Source organism: Lynx rufus, unplaced genomic scaffold (assembly GCF_022079265.1).
Source record: "Lynx rufus isolate CCGP_SWC_20201006 ecotype Redwood Valley unplaced genomic scaffold, mLynRuf1.p SCAF_8, whole genome shotgun sequence".
NCBI lineage: Eukaryota > Metazoa > Chordata > Mammalia > Carnivora > Felidae > Lynx > Lynx rufus.
In genome coordinates, this window is record NW_025814896.1 from 6472742 (window position 1) to 6491166 (window position 18425).

Below are 18425 nucleotides of genomic sequence, written 5' to 3' on the forward strand. Positions count from 1 at the left end.
AGTTTTGATCATGGGTTGGTCCGCTCTGTGAGCCTCCTGGGGCTCCCCTGTAGCCCTAACTCTGCCCAAACCCTCAGGGCCCTACGCAATTCCACTCTCGCCTACATTTCCAAGGCTCAGGGTATCAGTTCCTCAACGCCCCACACACCCCGCCCTTCGTGGGGCCTGAGTCCTTCACACAGGCTACACCCTCCACCCCAAATAGTCAGCAGCTTTGTGCCCAGTGAGACCCACTCATCTTTCTAGACGCATCTTAGACGTCTCTTCCTCGCTGAAGGATTTCTTCACGCTCAGACTCTCCCAGACCCACCTAGTTCTCTCCATTTTTTTTTTTTTTTTTTTTTTGCTCAATGCGTTTCCAGGTCCGTACTGACGACCTTCACATGTAATTCATTAAGTCGGTGATCATCTATTTGGCGTCTGTGTCCGGGCACAGGCTCCAAGAGAGCGCACCTCCCTGGCTCTCACTGCATCCCCGGCTTCTGGCCCATGGTAGGTGCTCATCGTCTGCTTGTTGAGTTAGTGGGTAGATAAGGACGAGTAGTGTAATGTACCTGTGTTCAAGTCTTCAAGAGATAGAGAGACAGCACCAAGATGAGAGTCCCTGTTTCTGTCTAGAGTAGGGTCAAAAAGGATGCTCTCCGTGACTCTCTGCCCAGCCCCTCAGGTGGCTTTCGGTGAAAATGACCACTGAGATGTCCAGAAAATGGGCTGCAGGACCTAGCTAATCTGTACACTCAATTCCTGTCCCGCAAATGTGTTCTAAGCGCATTTCCAGTGAATGTGGGTGCTCGGCTTGGAGAAGCTGGCAGAGATGAAGCATTTAGAGGGAACACAGTTTTAGAGCCTCATAAAGAGGATGGATTAAAGGCCAGGATTGAGTGAAGCTCCACGCTACTTTGTAGATTTTTTTCCTAAAGAGGCGAATCATCTCTGTATGGTAAGAAAAGAACTTGAAAGTTTGCGGTGTAATACTTTGTCAGACTTTCACCGGATTTAGAACGAGCCCTGCAATCCCTTCTTAGTATTCCTTTATTTTTTAAAAAGTGTTTATTTGTTTTTGCAAGAGAGAGAGAGAGCGCGTGCCGGGGAGGGGCAAAGAGAGAGGGCGACAGAGGACCCGGAGTGGGCTCCGCAGGGACAGCAGAGAGCCTGACGCGGGGCTCGAACTCACGAACCGTGAGATCACGACCGGAGCCGAGATTGGACACTCAACCGAGCCACCCAGGCAGGCACCCCTTGATATTCCTTTATTAAATTGCCTACAAATACCTAGATTCTCAAATGCTCTTTGACCTAGTTTTCACATTCTAGTGGTTCTCTCATTCATTAATCCGTTTAATGAAACCTTTGGCAGGAGTTCGTTTTATGTTTTCATGAGGGTCATGATTTTACCTTTCTGAAAATTATACTTCAACTGTCCACACTGGCAAGAAAAACAACAACAACAACAACACAGTCTCTAACCCATCATCACAATCTCATGAAACCCGCCTGATGCGTCCGGAAAAGAGAAAGCTGGTCGTCTGAGACGTGCTCGCGTCTGTCTGGAAAGAAGATGGTGTGTATGTCCCGACGGCGCAGTTGCTGCGTTTGGGCAGCTGCTGGGGAGTGTCCCGACTGGCATCAGCGTGGTTGATGCGCCTGCCTATTGTGAAAGGCAGTAGATTATCTTCCAGAGCGCACAGGGGGCTTGTATGATCACCCACCCACGGGCACCCACGGCGGTCCACGATGGACAGCCCCGGTCTAGTTCCGGAGACAAGGTTGACTTCATGCTTCCAGCCTGCTGTCTGCAAACGCGCGTACCTTACGGATGTAACCTCCCAGCAAAGGAAAATCCTACGTGTGCTGCTGGCACAGGACGCCCTTCTGCGCGAGATTTCGTTACAATTGGCAGGGATGTCTCTGGACACCTCATGCAACCCACTGATGTCTCAGAGTTTGAATAACAAAGCGTATCAAAGTTCCTGTTCCAAAGGAAGAATTAAACACCAGAGAGGAACCTTGGGGGGTCTTTCTTCACCTGGAAAACAGTAGACTATATCGGGGCGCCTGGGAGGCTCGGTCGGTTAAGTGTCTGACTTTAGCTCAGATCATGACCTCAAGGTTCCCAAGTTCAAGCTCCGCATCGGGCTCTGTGCTGACGGTGGGGAGCTGGCTTTGGAGCCTCCGCTCCCCTCTCTTTCTGCACCCCCCCCCGCTTGTGGGTTCTCTCTCTCTCTCAAAAATAAATGTTTTTTAAAAAAGAAAACCGTGGACTATATTGAACGGGGCCTTACTCTGTGTCGGGGGAACTGCAGTCATATCACTGAAATCTTAGAAGCCTCAGAGGTGTCTTTTCTTGTCCTCATTTTACAGAGGAGGAAACCGAGGCTCAGGGAGGTGAAATGACTTGTCTAAGGTCACTTAGCCTCTAACTGCTCTCCTCACATCTATCATTGCGCATTCCCCTTACAATCCATTCTCCGGACATTTATACACGTAAATATTTACGTACACCAATCAATTTTAGTATATGTGCTGCCGAAGCGAGCACTACGTACACCAATCAGATCATGTTGGTTTCTGGTTTAAAAACCTCCAATTGCTTAGACATACACTTGGAACAAAACCTACACTCTCTGCCTGATTGCCCCCCTAGCCCCCCCTCCATCCATTCATCTTCCTTCGGCCACGTTGCTTTCTTCCTTCTCCCAGATGCGCTAAGCTTACGTCCACCTCAGGACCTTTGCCCTTGCTATGCCTCCTGCCCAGAACACTCTTCCACCAGATCTTTGCATGACTGGCTCCTCCTTCAGGCCTCCGCTCAAAAGTCACCTCCTGCCGAGGCATCCCTGACCACCCATGGAAGGCTAGCCTCCTTCTCTGCACCCACGCACGACTGAGACGCTGATGTTGTAGGCACTCTGAAGAAGGAATCCAGACGGGGCAAGCCGGACTTTGTTCGGGCAGGCTGGCAGTGGGGGGAGAGGAAGAAATAGCAACAAACACTTGTCCCACACCTGTGTTCCTGGTGCCGTGCCAAGCTCTTTATGGACAAGGCATGGAGACAACCGTCAGCTCAGCGAAGGCAACCTAACAACCAACGCGATCATCTCCGGGGCCACTCACAGGGTGTTTTTTAAATAGGGTGTGAATTTGGAAACGTTTGTGTAGATATTTAAGACACGAAGGAGGACATATGTTTATATTTTTGTTCCCCGTGGGCACGCTGGGAGTCGGATCCTGCGAGCCGTGGAAGAAACGGTGCTAACTAGTCTCCAAAAGGGGCATTTCCCTCAAATGCCCTTCTTCGTGCGGCAGCTGGAAGAGGGGCAAGGAAAATGTGCACTTGGAAGAAAGAAACAAAAAGGCAGAGAATACAATTCCCTTTCTGGGAGACCTTCCCACGGCTGCCAGATGCAATGTGTTAATCTATGTTGAATCGGCAATGAGCTGGGAGAGTAATTAGCTACAACTGGAGAAATCTGGGATGTTGTTCGTTCGGGCATTCGTGCATTTGTTCGGGAAGATTGTGTTAAGCATTTACTATACGCCCAGGGCTCTGCTGGAGACAGAGCACAGCCTGACCTTACACCAACGCATGTTGCAGCAGAGGAGATCAACTCCCATCAGATTTTCACAGAAATCAATATAGGGTTTCTACTTCTCTTAAGGGCAATGATGGAAAATACAGGAAGTGGTGAGAAATATTATTGGGGTAGGGAGAAAGGGGGGCGTGCTCTGGGGGTGGGTAGGAGCTAGTCAGATCTCGACGGGGGGGACGATCATCGAGGCAGGGGAAGAGAAATGTGTGAGGGCTGGAGTGACGGAGTGTGTGTGTGTGTGTGTGTGTGTGTGTGTGTGTGTGTATGTGGTGGGCCGGAGGAACTGAAAGATGAACTGGCCGGAGAGAAGTAAACAAGGGATGTGGGGCTTGATTCCCTATTGGCTGCTGCCTATATATCTGCTAGCTGGGTGAAAGGGATTGGCGGGGGGCTACGGGGAGGCCAAAGAGCCTCATGGAAGCCAGTCACCCAGTCTGGGTGGGAGATGGGGGGCAGGCTGGATTTAGGATAGCTGTAGGGAGGAGGTCGTGAAGGATGGCAGGCGGTCTTTGAGGCGGGTCTTGAAAACAGGGCAGGATCACAAGTGCCGGAGAAGGGAGGAGGGACGCAGAATGGGCCGGGGAAAATAAGAAGCAGATGGAGACAGTTGGTGCTTGTACTTTCTGTCTTCTGCAGCGGCATAGAGAGGCAGCAGCGGCAGCAACCAGTCTAAGCGGAACCGGTTGAGACGAGCCTACAGAGATGTCACCTGCTGAAGCTTCATTTCTATGCTTCTTCACCGCTCATCACTCTCTGGACCAGGGAGGCGGACACAGCTTGAGACCCTGCAAGAGCCCGGCTTGCCTTTCTGCTCTGGTCTCCATTTTTATTTTCTTTAGTTCGCTTGGAAGAGCGAAGCGGCAGAAACTCGGAGCGCTAGGGCAGGACGGGGGACCCTGGGAGATGCCGTCTTCGGGTTTACCTCATTTCAGAGCGGCGTATGCCTGAGACCGGGAGAGATCACATGACCTGCCTCAGGTCACCCAGCAGCCCGCGGTGGCAGAGGAGAGTCAAACTCAAGTGTGCCTGACTCCTGAGCCCGAATGGCCTCTCCAAATCCAAGTCAACCTCTTGCTCTGATCCGCTAAAGTCTAAATGCATGTGCTCTCAGAAGAAGCTGCTTGAAAGACATCCCTGGGCTGCAACAGGCTCGCATGATCGCAGGAGTGGGTGTGAGTGAGGCAGGCCGAGTGCTGGAGACTGGCACACTCACACACATTTTAGAATATAACTTCTTGGGCCAAATGACATGCTCTGGGGCTGAGTCCAGACTGCGGCTGGGGTCTTAGAGTCCCTACACTGTTTTCCTTTGCGAAGCCAAAGTTAATGGGCAGGAGGCTAGAGCATTTTGACTCAGCGCAGGGCTCCTCTTAACAGGTGATCTGCCCTGAATCACCCCTGCTCCCCACCCTGCCCGGTTATGTTATAGCCAAGACTAACAGCCACCTGCTCGCAACTTGAGACTCTGTCTCTCTGCCCTTTCCTGCTTGCCTCCTCCTCCCCACCCCCCTCACAAGGGTCAGATCAGCATCACAGCTGATACAAGCGCTATCCCCACCCTCTGGACTCCTGTATGCCTAAAATTAAAAAGTTCGCAGCCGGGGATACAAGAGACCCCGAGATGGTTTCTTTCAAAGTAGCCGGCATATCATCATTCCCTTGGGAACATAAATCGTACCACAAGGTCACCAGCTCACAGCAGGTAGCAATAAATAAGCGAGTGCCCCACACAACGACAGAGACGGTACATGAGGCAGGAACCCTGAGCAGCGAGTGACGGTTGGACCCCTGCTCTTACAATGTCATGGAACCTCATTGCTCGTAAGATGGGCACCTGTCTTCTACTAAAATCCTTCTTTGAAAAATGTCCACATTTAGCATTTTAGCTTCTGTCTCATAGGTTCTATGACTTGTTTCCAAGAATTCTTTAGGAGCAGGTGGCAGAATTGTTCCTACTTCCCCTCTGAGGATCCGGAGAGCATAGTAACACATAAACCACAATCTCTTTAAAAAAGCATACAGTGTATGTATTCAAAGCTTTTGACATATGGAAAGTATGAATCCCTGAAGTTCACAAAGGCTTTCCCTGGATGTGGGAGCTTTGGCTTTCACATCAGTGAAAGTTTCTCTTGTGTATCTTTACAGCGCAGCTGAGCCCAGACTCGGAAACTCAGACGTAGACCCAGAGCAGAGCAAAGCGCTTTGATCCTTGTTAGAGACAACCGTCTGTCCTTGGATGAAACGGAAGTGTTTCACACTATGTAACTACACACAGGCTTGGAGAGATCAAAGCAGAGAGAACCGTGCTGTGGGTTGGTTTGTGCCTATTTATTTTCCATCATTTTTAAAAGCACTTATGTTAAAAAAAAAAAAAAGTTTCCAAGAGCGTAAGCAAAATCCCCTTACCACCTCCATTTTCCCGCCCACACCCTCCAAAAAGGGAAGAAGGACAGAGGAAGAAGGACAATCCTGAGGAAGAAACAAAGTATCTTCATGATACTCCTGTGAGAGGTGTTGATGGGCGACAGCATTCTGTGAGGTAACCTCTGGAAAGAGGAGAGAGGGTAGACAGGCTCGTAAGGAGTTACAGCAGAGATGGTCTGGAAAGGATTCCCAGTTTGCAAACCCTACACAACAATGCAGCCTTCTTCTTACACATGGCGTGTCAGCTAATAGTAATTTCCTGTAATTGATCAAAGAAAAAAATCCCCTTTAATCTTCTTCTTCTTTTTTAATGTTTATTTATTTTCGAAGGAGACAGAGTGCGAGCAGGGGAGAGGCAGAGAGAGAGGAAGACACAGAATCCGAAACAGACTCCAGGTTCTGGGCTGTCAGCACAGAGCCCGACCCGGGGCCTGAACTTGAGGACCGTGAGATCATGACCTGGGTCCAAGTCGGATGCTTAACTGCTAAACCGACCGAGCCACCCAGGCGCCCCCTCCCCTTTAATCTTCTGGACGCATATTGAGTCAGGCATCTTGTTACTGTCATAGTTTACGACTTAGCCAATGGCTCATAGATGAGGATAGCCGACACTTTTTCAACATCTGCGCCAGGCGCTGCGATAAGTAATTAGCCTTAATGATCTCCCTTGATATTCACCGTCCCATGAAGCAGTTACCGCGATTAGTGTTGGAGAGATGGGAAAACTAAGGCACAGAGAGGGTGATTGAGTAGCGTAACGTTGCTTAGAGGGCAAGGAACAGAACCAAGAATGGAACACAGGCAGTTTTGACCCTGGAGTCTGCCTTTTTGGCCCACAAATCGCAGAGCTTGGTACCCACTCCACCAGTTGGCATGTGCATTTTCACGGAGCAGCGAATGACAGAGTGTGCCCCGGGGAGACGAATGGTAAGCTGATAACTATATTTTAACTCCGTTGTGTAAGTTGTGTGGCCATTTATCAGAATTAGATCCTGCCCTAAGAATTCAGAAAATAGCTTAGGGGCACCTGGGTGGCTCGGTCGGTTAAGCGTCCGACTCTTGATTTCCGCTCAGGTCATGATCTCACGGTTCGTGGGATCGAGCCCCGCGTCAGGCTCCATGCTGACAGCATGGAGCCTGCTTGGGATTCTCAATCTCTCTCCCTCTCTCTCTCTCTCTGCCCGTCCCCTGCTCACCCTCCATCTCTCAAGATAAATAAATAAACTTGAAAAAAAATTTAGGAAATAGCTTGACTGTCATTACTGGTACATAATGATAGACTTTTATAATGGAATACTCTACAGCTATTAAAAATAATGAGGTAGAGTGTATGTGAGTTGAAATGGAACAATCTCCAAAATGCAGTATTAATTTAACCAGGATGACCAACTGTGCATATGGTATGTCCCCATTTATGCTGTTGTGAGGATAGCATCTTTCTGGAAGATGACATAAGTTGTTGGTTGGGGCTTTCCCTCTGGCCGGAGGAACCAGAGCCCAGGAAATTATAGAGGTTTGGGATTAAAGGAAAACATGCTTGCAACCCACGCCCCTCGGTACAGTTAGAATTTTGTAAACCAAGAGCCTGCTTGGGATTCTCTCTCCCCCCTGCCCTCTCTCTCTGCCCCTCCCCTGCTTGTGCTCTCTCTCTGCCCCTCTCAAAATAAATAAATGAACTTAAAAAAAAAAAAAGAATCCCTCTTTGAAACAATTGTCTGAGAAAGAGGTTGTTGCCTTAACTTTTGTCTTCCCTCGTGGATTTCAATAGCTTTCCACAGCAACGTTTACGTTTCCAAGTACAGTTCTGCCAGGTTTAGGGAACTAAGAGTCATGGAAGATAGCAAAATGGTGCATTTCGTAATCAGAACTTGCCCTGAGATTTGCAACGGCGCCCAGTTAATAATATCCTTCCACTTGTCATGCCTAATGTAGTGAGAGAATTCATTTGTGGTATCGTAGAGCCCGAGACAGCTCTGGTTCAGTCATCTGCATTCCAGTGTCGGAAATATTCGGGCTTTTTTTGTTTGCTTGTTTTTTTAATGAAGTGACAGCTGAGTGATTTCTTGCATCGTCCTGCGACATAAGGAAGGGTTGATTCTCTTGGAGCTGGTTTTTAAAGACTTAGCCAAGTGGGTAAAGGAGAGAAGGCTGAGGAGAAGCTGCTGTTGTCTGCCGGGGAGGCCAGGGAAATCAGCAAGCTTCGGCCCCAGCAACCCCTCTGTACAAGTGGACAAGTTCTCGAATGAAGAGGCTCCAGGATGTGGAGAAAGGGATCCGAGGTCATTTAACTGAACGCAGGATACCGAAATGCGCTTCTCCACCCCCCCCATTACCTTTATATTTAGAGGAACACGGAAGCTTAAAAAAATTAACCGAGCGGAATACAGCTTTTTAAACAAAATGTAAATTCTCTCTTTTTGGTTTCAAAACACGGGACACAGAGCACCTTTCAGTTACTCCCACCGGTGCGACAGCTATTGGAGGACCGTCCTTCCGGGCTTCCCTAACTTGGGGGGAACATTTGAAATAACACGTCACGGCCCCCTTCACATGGTTAGAGTTGCAAAGAAATGGAGGCCAGCAGAGAGAAACTCAGATACTCACATTCACTCTCATCTTGATCCTTTAAGGAGATTGTGTTTAAAGGTGACCATTCCGTGTCCTGGAAAACACCGGCAGAAGCCGCTTGGGAAGGGAAGGTCTTCTGTAGCAGTTTGTGCCGGAGTGCCGACAGGTGTGGGTCTAAAACACTTGGCTGTGAATAGTGCTCTTTTCACAGCTGTTCCTGTGAGCAGATCTGGGCTGGACCCGACAGCCCTGGGTGCGGACGGGGCTGGCCACCCAACGCATTCCCTTGATCTGCTCCCTGGTTCCCTCCCATCCTTCTGGGTGCAAATAGCCACTATGGTGGGTGTATCTATAGGCACCGGGGACAAAGAAGGGAATAACCCTGGTGAACTTGGACATGAGAAGATATACGGGTGAAAAAGAAAAACTTAAAGAATGATTCCTTGTCTTCCTAACGCCCATGAAAATGGCCCGGTGGCCGGGGATGACGGCGTTGTCTGTGAACAAGCACAAAGGTATAAGCGATTTCTCTGTAGACGCATCGAACTCTGACCCCTCCAGCTTCGAATTCTTCCTGATGGTTTAGATGAAGAAGACACTCATCACAGGACTTCTGTACATCGCCCAATAATGAGACTTTGAGGAAGCGATTGTGGCCAGAAAAAAATTCCAAAGCCACTCGGTGGAAGTGAAATGTTTTCGTCCCTGATGTCTGAATACCGTGGTTTTCCAACAGGTTTGGGTCTTGGTCAGATCAACATGTTTGAGTCAACTTCCCCTATTCATGGGAACCTTATTAGAACTCACTGTTAGTGCTTTATTAATTTGACAATTATCATTATTTTTTAAGGTATATTTTACTTTATTTTAGAGAGAGAGAGAGGCATGCGAGCTGAAGAAAGGGGCAGAGGGAGAGAGAGGCAGAAAGAGAATCTCAAGCAGGCTCCACACTCAGCTCAGAGCCTGATGTGGGGCTCGATCTCATGACCATGAGATCATGACCTGAGTCAAAATCAAGAGTTGGAGGGTGCCTGGGTGGCTCGGTCAGTTAAGCATCTGGATTTTGATTTCAGCTCGGGTTATGGTCTTGCAGTTTGTGAGATCGAGCCCTGCATCGGAGCCTGCTTGGGATTCTTTTTTTTGTTTTGTATTTAATGTTTATTTTTGTGAGAGAGAGAGAGAGAGATACAGAGTGTGGGGGGGGGAGGAGCAGAGAGAAAGAGGGAGAGACAGAATCCGAAGCAGGCTCCAGGCTTTGAGCTGGCAGCACAGAGCCCGACGCGGGGCTCGAACTCACAGACCGTGAGATCGTGACCTGAGATGAAGTCGGACGCTCAACTTAATTCTCTCCCTATGGATTCTTAATCTCTCCCTATGTCTCTGCCCCTCCTCGGCTCACGCTCTCTCTCCCCCCCCCCTCAAAATAAATAAATAAACTTAAAAAAAAAAAGAGTTGGACACTCAACCGACTGAACCACCCAGGTGCCCAGATGATTCTTTATTAAGCACCTACTGTATGTTTGATAACGTGTGCTGGGGAGAGCGGTGCACGAGGTTCCCTTGATCCAAGCTCAGGATTGAAATGCTGCAACATTTGATCAACCAAGCTTTGTAGTAATTGAGATCTGGCCCAAGACAGGTACATGTTGTACCAAACTGCATTCTACAGGTGCTTGTGCCCTAGAGATCCGGCATCTGTATTCCTGGCCGTGTCCCCTCCACCACCTCCAAGCTCACTCCTGACCAGCCACATCCCTGACTTATCGTTTACAATACCTAGTTGGAAGCAGCTTCTGGGAGTGGTTGAGGCTCAGTCCCAGCTTGTGAGAAGCTCATCGATGGAGGAGAGTGAGAAACTAGGAACTTCTCGGGGCCTCCCTAACCTCACCTGAAAGCGGGGTGGCCGTGCAGCGTTCCCGAGTGGCTGCAACACCTCGCCCCCTGCATGGTTTCTTTCCTTATACTTCTCTCTCACCCCAGGAAGGAGGGCGGGGGCAAGAACATCACAGGTAGGGTCCTTTCCTTCTTAGCTTCCTTTCCTCTCCTCCTCCTTTCTCTCTTTTTGGAGGGAAACAAAGAGGAAAGGCAGGGGAGATACAAAAGGTGTTTTGTGCTGTTTGGTCCCCAGCGACTGTATGACCTCGGATGAGGAGGAAGCTTCGTCTAAGACTGCACTCCTTCGGCCTCGCGCCTATTCACAGCACGTCATATCCATGGGCCACCAGTACAGAGTTTTACTCAAGTCACGTGTTAAATTAAGCCGATTGAAAACAACTCTCCCTAAGCAATATTACCTATAGAACTACATTCAATGAACTAGTCTTAGTTTTTCTTTTTTAATTTTTGAAAATGTTTCTTTATTTTTGAGTCAGAGAGAGACAGCATGAGCAGGGCAGGGGCAGAGGGAGAGAGGGGGAGACAGAAACTGAAGCAGGTTCCAGGCTCTGAGCTGTCAGCACAGAGCCTGATGTGGAGCTTGAGCCCACGAACTGTGAGATCCAGACCTGAGCCAAAGTCAGATGCTTAACCGACTGAGCCACGCAGGCGCCCCTCTTAGTTTTTTCTGATGCACGTTAAAATGCATTATCTAGAGGCACCTGGGTGGCTCAGTGGGTTAAGTGTCCCACTCTTGGTTTCAGCTCAGGGCATAATCTCACAGTTCACGAGTTTGAGCCCCGGGTAGAGCTCTGTGCTGACAGCTCAGAGCCTGGAGCCTGCTTTGGATTCTGTGTCTCCCCTTCTCTCTGCCTCTCCACCACTCCTGCTCTCTCTCTCTCTCTGTCTCGAAAATAAATACACACTTAAAAAATTTAAAAAAGTTTTTTAATTAAAAAAAGTCTTACTCAGGAGAGTACGCAGAACGTTAGAGACAGGTGTGTGTAATTGGCCCTCGATCTCACAGTGCTTGTTGATCTCCTCACTCTGGGCAACGTTCGCGTAGGAAAAAAGCAACTTCAAGTACTCGCCATCTGTAACTGACTCTCGCGTTCTTTCAACCTCGGAGCGAGTTGAAATTCTGAAGCGGAAATTCTGAAGCGGAGGGAACATCCCACAAAGCCCTTTGTACTTTTCGTTAACCAGAGGGCAAACATCTCCAAGGGAGGAAGGCCCCTACTGCTTTCTCATCTCATTCCTTGTTTGCTCTTCTCCCCAAATGACAGACTGCCTGTGACAGGTGTGTCACTGAAGCTACTCTTGATTCTCAGGACAAGCAACACTTTAAAGGAAAAAAAGAACAATTCTGAGTGTTCAGTAACTCATAAGCCGAGCTGCTGTTGCAGGTGCGGGACATATGGCCTTCTTGCCACTGGCTCTGTCCTCATGGTGTGGACACAGCGTCCTCCAATCGAATACACAGATGGCTTATGAGCATACATTTGGAAATGGTTCCTAAACTATTTATTTCCCCTTTTTCACAGCTCATGCTGGGACAGTCGAATATCACTTGTAAGGCATATTTTCTACCAGCCCCCCACCTTCCTCCTTTGAAGTTATTTCCTCTCCAAGAACTTGTCATTTCCTCCCTTAGTCATTCTATTTCCAAAATGACCATGTTCTGTTTCTACGGCTGCTTCCCCATTCAATTACCACGTAGGCCACTTTCCTTCGAATAGTCTGGTAAATTCTGGGATCGTGATGGTATTCTGTTTAGTTCTTATTTTTTTTTTTTAGTAGTGAGCTCTATAGCAAATAAAACATTAAGAGAATAAAAGTTTTTAAACAGGAGTGATAATATAGTGTTATTATATTCTATTCTATTTTTATATTACATGTTATATTATATATTCTATTTTCTATTACATTTTTATTAACTAAAATGACAGTTTATTTTATTGAGAAAGGGACCTAGACATTTGTGTTCTTTGTGGCATTTAGAATGGTGCCTGGCGCAAAGCGGGCACTCGATATTTGTTGGATGAATGAAAGGTATATTGTCTCAACAGAAAATGGAAATAGGGTTCGTAGAAAACAAACGTCAGTTTCCAAAAAAAGAAAAAGGTGTGTGTATAGCACATGTAGTTCAATAAAACCATTTACACCTTTATTTACTATTCTTTCTGTTTACATCTCCTGCCAGTTTCAAATGTCAAAAGTTTCTCTCTCTTTGCTTTTTTTTTTTTTTCTGAAAGTCAGGGCAAGTGATTCTCGTCCGTGTTCATTGAGAACACCAAGGTGGCATCTAAAATGTTAAGAGTTAAATAAGTGTTAAAAAATAAATTAAAAAATAAAAGGGGGGGCGCCTGGGTGGCTCAGTTGGTTGAGCGTCCAACTTTGGCTCAGGTCACAATCTCGCGGCTTGCGAGTTCGAGCCCCACGTTGGGATCTGTGCTGACAGCTCAGAGCCTGGAGCCGGCTTCAGATTCTATCTCTCTCTCTCCCCCTCCCCTGCTCATGCTCTGCCTCTCTCTGTCTCTCAAAGATAAATAAATGTTAAAAAAAATTTTTTTTAATAAATAAATAAAATGGAAGAGAGGCCACCACCCTGGTCCCCTGATTTATCCCCCTCCTTCTGCTCTTCCCTGCCAACATTCCCTTTGTTGCGTAGCAGCCAGAGTGATCTCTTAAAACATAAACCGGACCATGTCATCTCCTGCTTTAAATAGGCCAGTGGCTTCCTTTGCAGTTAGAATGCAGTTCGAACTTCTTACAGGACTGACAAGGTCCTATGTGAACGGGATCCTGCTTACCCCGTTGATCTCATTTCTGCCCACTCTTTCCCTTGGTCCTTCTGCTCCAACAACACTGGCCTTTCTGTGGATACTCCACAATGCTGAATTCATTCCTGCCACAGGGCCTTTGCATTTGCTGTTTCTTCTGCCCTGAATGCTTCTGTCATCATTCAGGACTCCAGAGAGGCCCTTTCTGTCCATCACCTCTGTCAGATCACCTTGTTTTATTTTTCTTCATGGCAGTCGGCACCATCTGAAATCATGGTGTCCATTTACTCATTTACTAACTTTCTGACTCCACTAAAATATCAGCAATGTGTTGATCATCTGAACCCCAGGGCCCAATAACTGCACACCGGATGGATGGCTAAACAGTGGGCAGTGAATTGTGTTTTCAAGCTGGCTGTGGTGTCTGGGCTCTTTTGTTTTGTGGGGCAGGTGAAGCAATGGAATTGCTGCACACGGTCGGAGGGAGGCCACGGGTCCTTGTGACCTTGACCTCAGCTGCAAAGGTTTAGATCTAAGGCAACATCTGACCACGGGAGCTGGAAGGGGGCCAGTTCCCGAGAATCTAGGCTGAGTGGCTCGGGTCGGGGCCAGGTAGGGGTTAGGGAGCTTAGAGCCGGGCAGCCTCGGTTCCCAGGGGTGTGACAACTAGGAAGTGCCGTGTCTGACCTTGTGGCAGGGCAGGGCGATGTCACAAGAGCTCCATCTGCACTCTCCGTGACCTCCCATTCATTCACACACACTCCAGGTGTTTATTGGGCACCTACTAAGCGCAGGCACTGCCGTAGCACTGGAGACGCAGCCCTGAATAAGGAAGCCCAGCTCTGTCCCTGGAGGAGCTGACTCTCCAGAGGGGAAGACACATGATGATAAAAGGGACAAACGATTGAGAAAGATGATGTCAGATGTCGATAAGTGAAGACGAGGCGGAGAATGAGAAAGACCAGGGAAGGTGTGGGAGGCGATTGGACGGGCGGTCCAGAAAGGCCTTGAGCAAGCGTGTGAGTGAGCGAGTGTGGAAGATGCTGGCGGGGAGGACCCACGGGACCCAATGCCCCTACATGAATGTTCCCAGGCAGGGGAAGGGGCGGGCAGTGTGGTGGGGGGCTGTGGGGAGGGGGTCAGGCACGCCTCGTGGCCCCGGTAAGTTCTCCACCTACATTCCCTCTTGCCCTTCTTCCACAGAGACTGAGTTAAAGTGTCTTACTTCCCATTCAGAGGTGCTAAAGGCACAAGGAGAACCTGTCATTGCTCCCCACCCACAAACAAGGTCCCGAGGTCCTGAGCGCTCTTGCCCAGAAGCCCTGAAGTAAGTGCAGGCTGCGTCCCTGGGAGACACATCGCCGTTGGGTCTGTCAGAGTCTAAGAATTTTGGCGCCTTTACCTCTAAGTCTTTACCGCGACCCTCCTTGAGGGGCTCTACGACCACTACCCCCAGGATTGGGATGTAAGACAGCCAGAGGGTGTTTGCTCTTTAATCGAGGCTGAATCTGAACTGTTAAGAATATCTGAGAGTATTTAAATGTGCTTAAAACATAAATATTGGGGCGCCTGCGTGGCTCAGTCGGTTAAGCGTCCGACTTCAGCTCAGGTCACGGTCTCGCGGTCCGTGAGTTTGAGCCCCGCGTCGGGCTCTGGGCTGATGGCTCGGAGCCTGGAGCCAGCTTCCGATTCTGTGTCTCCCTCTCTCTCTGCCCCTCCCCCATTCATGCTCTGTCCCTCTCTGTCCCAAAAATAAATAAACGTTAAAAAAAATTTTTTTTAAATAAATATTATTTTGATCAATTCTCTGGACATGCACCCTTTAGTAATGAGGGGACAGACACTTGTTTGAAAACTCCCTTCAGAAAAGCAAGTGAGCACACCGTCACGTTTACGAAAGACAGAAAGTGCAGCTTGTAGAGAAAATACTTTCAGAAAGTAGGTCTAAAAGATAATTTTAGGGTGGCTCAGTTGGTTAAGCATCTGACTTCAGCTCAGGTCATGATCTTGAGGTTGGTGAGTTTGAGCCCTGCATCAGGCTCTCTGTCATCAGTGCCGAGACCACCCGGGATCCTCTGTCTCCCTCTCTCTGCCCCTCCCCGACTTGCGCTCGCTCTCTCTCTCTTTCCAAAATTAACATTAAAAAAATAATAAAATAGAATACCATTTCAGAAATTCTCAGAAAGCGAAGGAAAACAAATACCATGCTTATCTGACTCTGTGATTCTCCTTCAGTTCCTGGACATGTACCCCAGTGAGACAAAGGTGCTAATTTCAACGTCACTTCTAATGGTGCGTATTCATCTGCACACATGTGCACACACATGCATATTCAGAAGTCAACACAATTTGTAACAAATGGGACTGCATCGCTAAAGTACATGCAGGCTCCATTTTCATAAATAAGGCACTTTTTGAAACTGCCCAAATCCCAAACAAAGATTTACATGTAATAAAATCACTCATGCACCCTGTCTTTTAGACTTGACTTTCTTGAATGGAGTTGAACAGGGAATCAATCAGCTACAGTCCAGTAAGTCAACAGATGAGGTGTTAGACGGACCACTTTGCCACACATGAGGACTTCTACGTCTGTTGCAACCGTACTGTGTGAGCCCAGCATTTCTTATCACTAGTATCAGCAAGTTTAGTTTTCAGTTTTCTCTCGGTTTTATAAGACATTAAGGAAAACCTCGTGAAAAGCAGACAACTACACAAAGGTGAATGCTCTACCGACATGAAACCATCGGGTGACAAAAAGCAGCAGCACCACGGGACGGCGTGACAGGGCAATCGCTGGTCACCACCCACTGTCCCCAGGCCACCTTCAAGGTACGAGAGGTGCTCTGGGTCCCCTTGGCTGAACATGAAGGTGCTTCAAAGCAAAATGCACCAAAGCAGAGAACCAGTTACGTGCTATGACCCCTGACAGCATTGTGTGACCCTTTGATCAAAGAGAATTAATGAACAATAATCAAGGAGATCAACTGTGCTAAAACAAATGGAACTCTAATACGTATTGTTAATTGTGAAAGGCAAGAAGCTCGACAATGGATCAGTTACTGCTCCCATTTGTATAAAGCCTTTTAAACAGTGTATTATCTCACATGGGCGTCGACCGTTCTGTAGGGGTGCCCAAGAAACCCTCTGCTGAGGTTGCCTGTGGACTAGGAGTTGAAGACGTGAGTTCTTGCCCAAGTACTTACCGCCTTTATGTGGACTGATTGTTAGAAGGACATTATTAATTCAACATTAAATTTTCTTGTGTGTGATCATATTGGAGTTGTGTAGAAGAACGTCCTTGTTTTTAGGAGACACATGTTGATGTTTTGGGAGGGGGGGTGAAGGGTCATTATGCCTACAATTTGTTTTCAAATGGCTTAGCAACAGCAACAACAAAGTGTGTGTGTGTGTGTGTGTAAATATACACAAATAGATGCAGACAAATGTGACAAAGTGCCAGGAATCAGTGAATATTGGTGAAGGATATACAGGGGTTTACTGAATTACTTCCCCCCCCCCCCGCCAGTTTTCCAATGGTTTAAACATTTTTCAAAGAAAAAAAAAGTGGGCACAAAATTCTAGGGTAGCTTCGATATTTACACACGATCCATACAAGAGAGGCGGTCATGGGTTACTCAGCCATAAATTCCACTAGTGACATACATTAGTATTACTTTAATAATCAATAGCATATATTTAATTCATATAAACAAGCTTCCCATTTAGTAATTGTTTCATTTTCTTTCCTGCACGACTGAAGGTTTAAAAAAGGTCTAGCAAGATAATCCCTGAGCTTTATTTTCTTTGCGTCTGAGCCATTTTTCTTTTTAAGCAGCCATTACAACGTTCTAGACAGCGAATCTTTTTTGATTCATGCCACAGACCTGAGCCCCACTCACACGTACCAGTACAAAAATTACCGGGAAATGGCATGCAGAATGCCCCCTGTGGACTCAGCAGGGGAGGCTGAAGCCAGATCTGGACTCTGCTCTTGGGAAGGAGCACGGAATCAACCTGGGAGGGACACTAAGTGTTTGCAGGGTCCAGGGAGAGGAGAGGTCAGGGTGAGCTGAGGCCAAGACCCGCATCTTGCTGGGAAAGCTGTTTGGAAGCTGAGCGGACACAACGGGATGGATTGTGTTCTCAACCCCATGAACTGGTTTCTGCGAGAAGTAACTTTCATCCGTCTCTGAATCCAACTGGTCAGGGGCTTTGGAGCACCCCTCTTTTCCACACTTAGGCTTCTAGTAAACTTTTCCATCTCCAACCTACATGTTACTAGTATTCACCCTTCGACTTCATTAGAAACTTGGAACTAAAGTCAGTCATTGTCCTTAACCATAACTGGTTGTTTGGTGAACTGCCCATCCGAACGGCCCCCCGTCACTCACCCTGGGCGTGCCATCCATGATCTCTGCTCCCTTCATGCTGGTGTGAAACAGCTCCCGTGAGCTCTCCGGCTGATATCTCTGGCTTCAGAGGAGGGATTATGCAATGTCACTGCATGCCTTGGGCTGCTTCTCAGAAACTGAATTCTATGGAGCTATCTGACAACACGGGAAATTGTCACAACGATTCTCCCAGCAGGCAAACTTTCTGCAAAGCGCGATAAGAGTAAAACGAAAGGGCTGACGGAGAGGGGACAGAAATCCAGGCCACACTCACTCTTCGATGCCTGGCATCTCATTTGGTCTATAAGTAGAGAGTGTCACACATTTGCTATGTGAAACCACAAACGAAGAAAAAAAAACCACTCTTCTGCTTTGTAGGGTGAAGTTCCTACTTTCAAAGCTCGGTGTAGGAAGGCTCTGCATTCTCATCCCACAAACACTGTGAACAACTCCCACCTGACACACCAAGCTCGTTTTCCTGATGAGAGGCCACTAGGACAAATTTGTGACCATGGTGGCTGTTTCTTTCTTCCTGCTTTCTAAACTTGTCCTGCCAACAGCCGGGAGAAAACAAGTCAAGGGGAATGCCTTAAAGGACCTGGTCCCAGCACATCTCTCCTCGGAGGCACAGTCCTCCGTGCTCTCACCCCATACCCACCCCACCTCCTGGTCTTTGCTCACAAAGCTTCACCATGAACATCTCCTGGGTGCTGACTCTGTACCAGGGCCGTGCTGAGCACCTCTCAGTACAATTCTATTATCTCTGAAATCTCATCCACCCACTGTCTGAA

General features: G+C 48.0%; 1 protein-coding gene across 3 annotated transcripts in view; it reads right to left on the minus strand.

The window, feature by feature from the left end:
- CASS4 (Cas scaffold protein family member 4) overlaps positions 1-18031 on the minus strand; it is a 37727-nt gene extending 19696 nt beyond the window's left edge. For 2 of the 3 annotated variants that reach the window (XM_047067963.1, XM_047067962.1), the window contains exon 1: positions 17635-18022. In XM_047067963.1, coding sequence (XP_046923919.1) covers positions 17635-17670 — 36 coding nt within the window. In that variant the 5' untranslated portion in view covers positions 17671-18022. Of the gene's footprint in view, positions 1-17634 lie in introns of all 3 variants that reach the window. The other variant, XM_047067964.1, reaches the window with a different exon arrangement.
- Between the last annotated feature and the right edge of the window lie 394 nt (positions 18032-18425).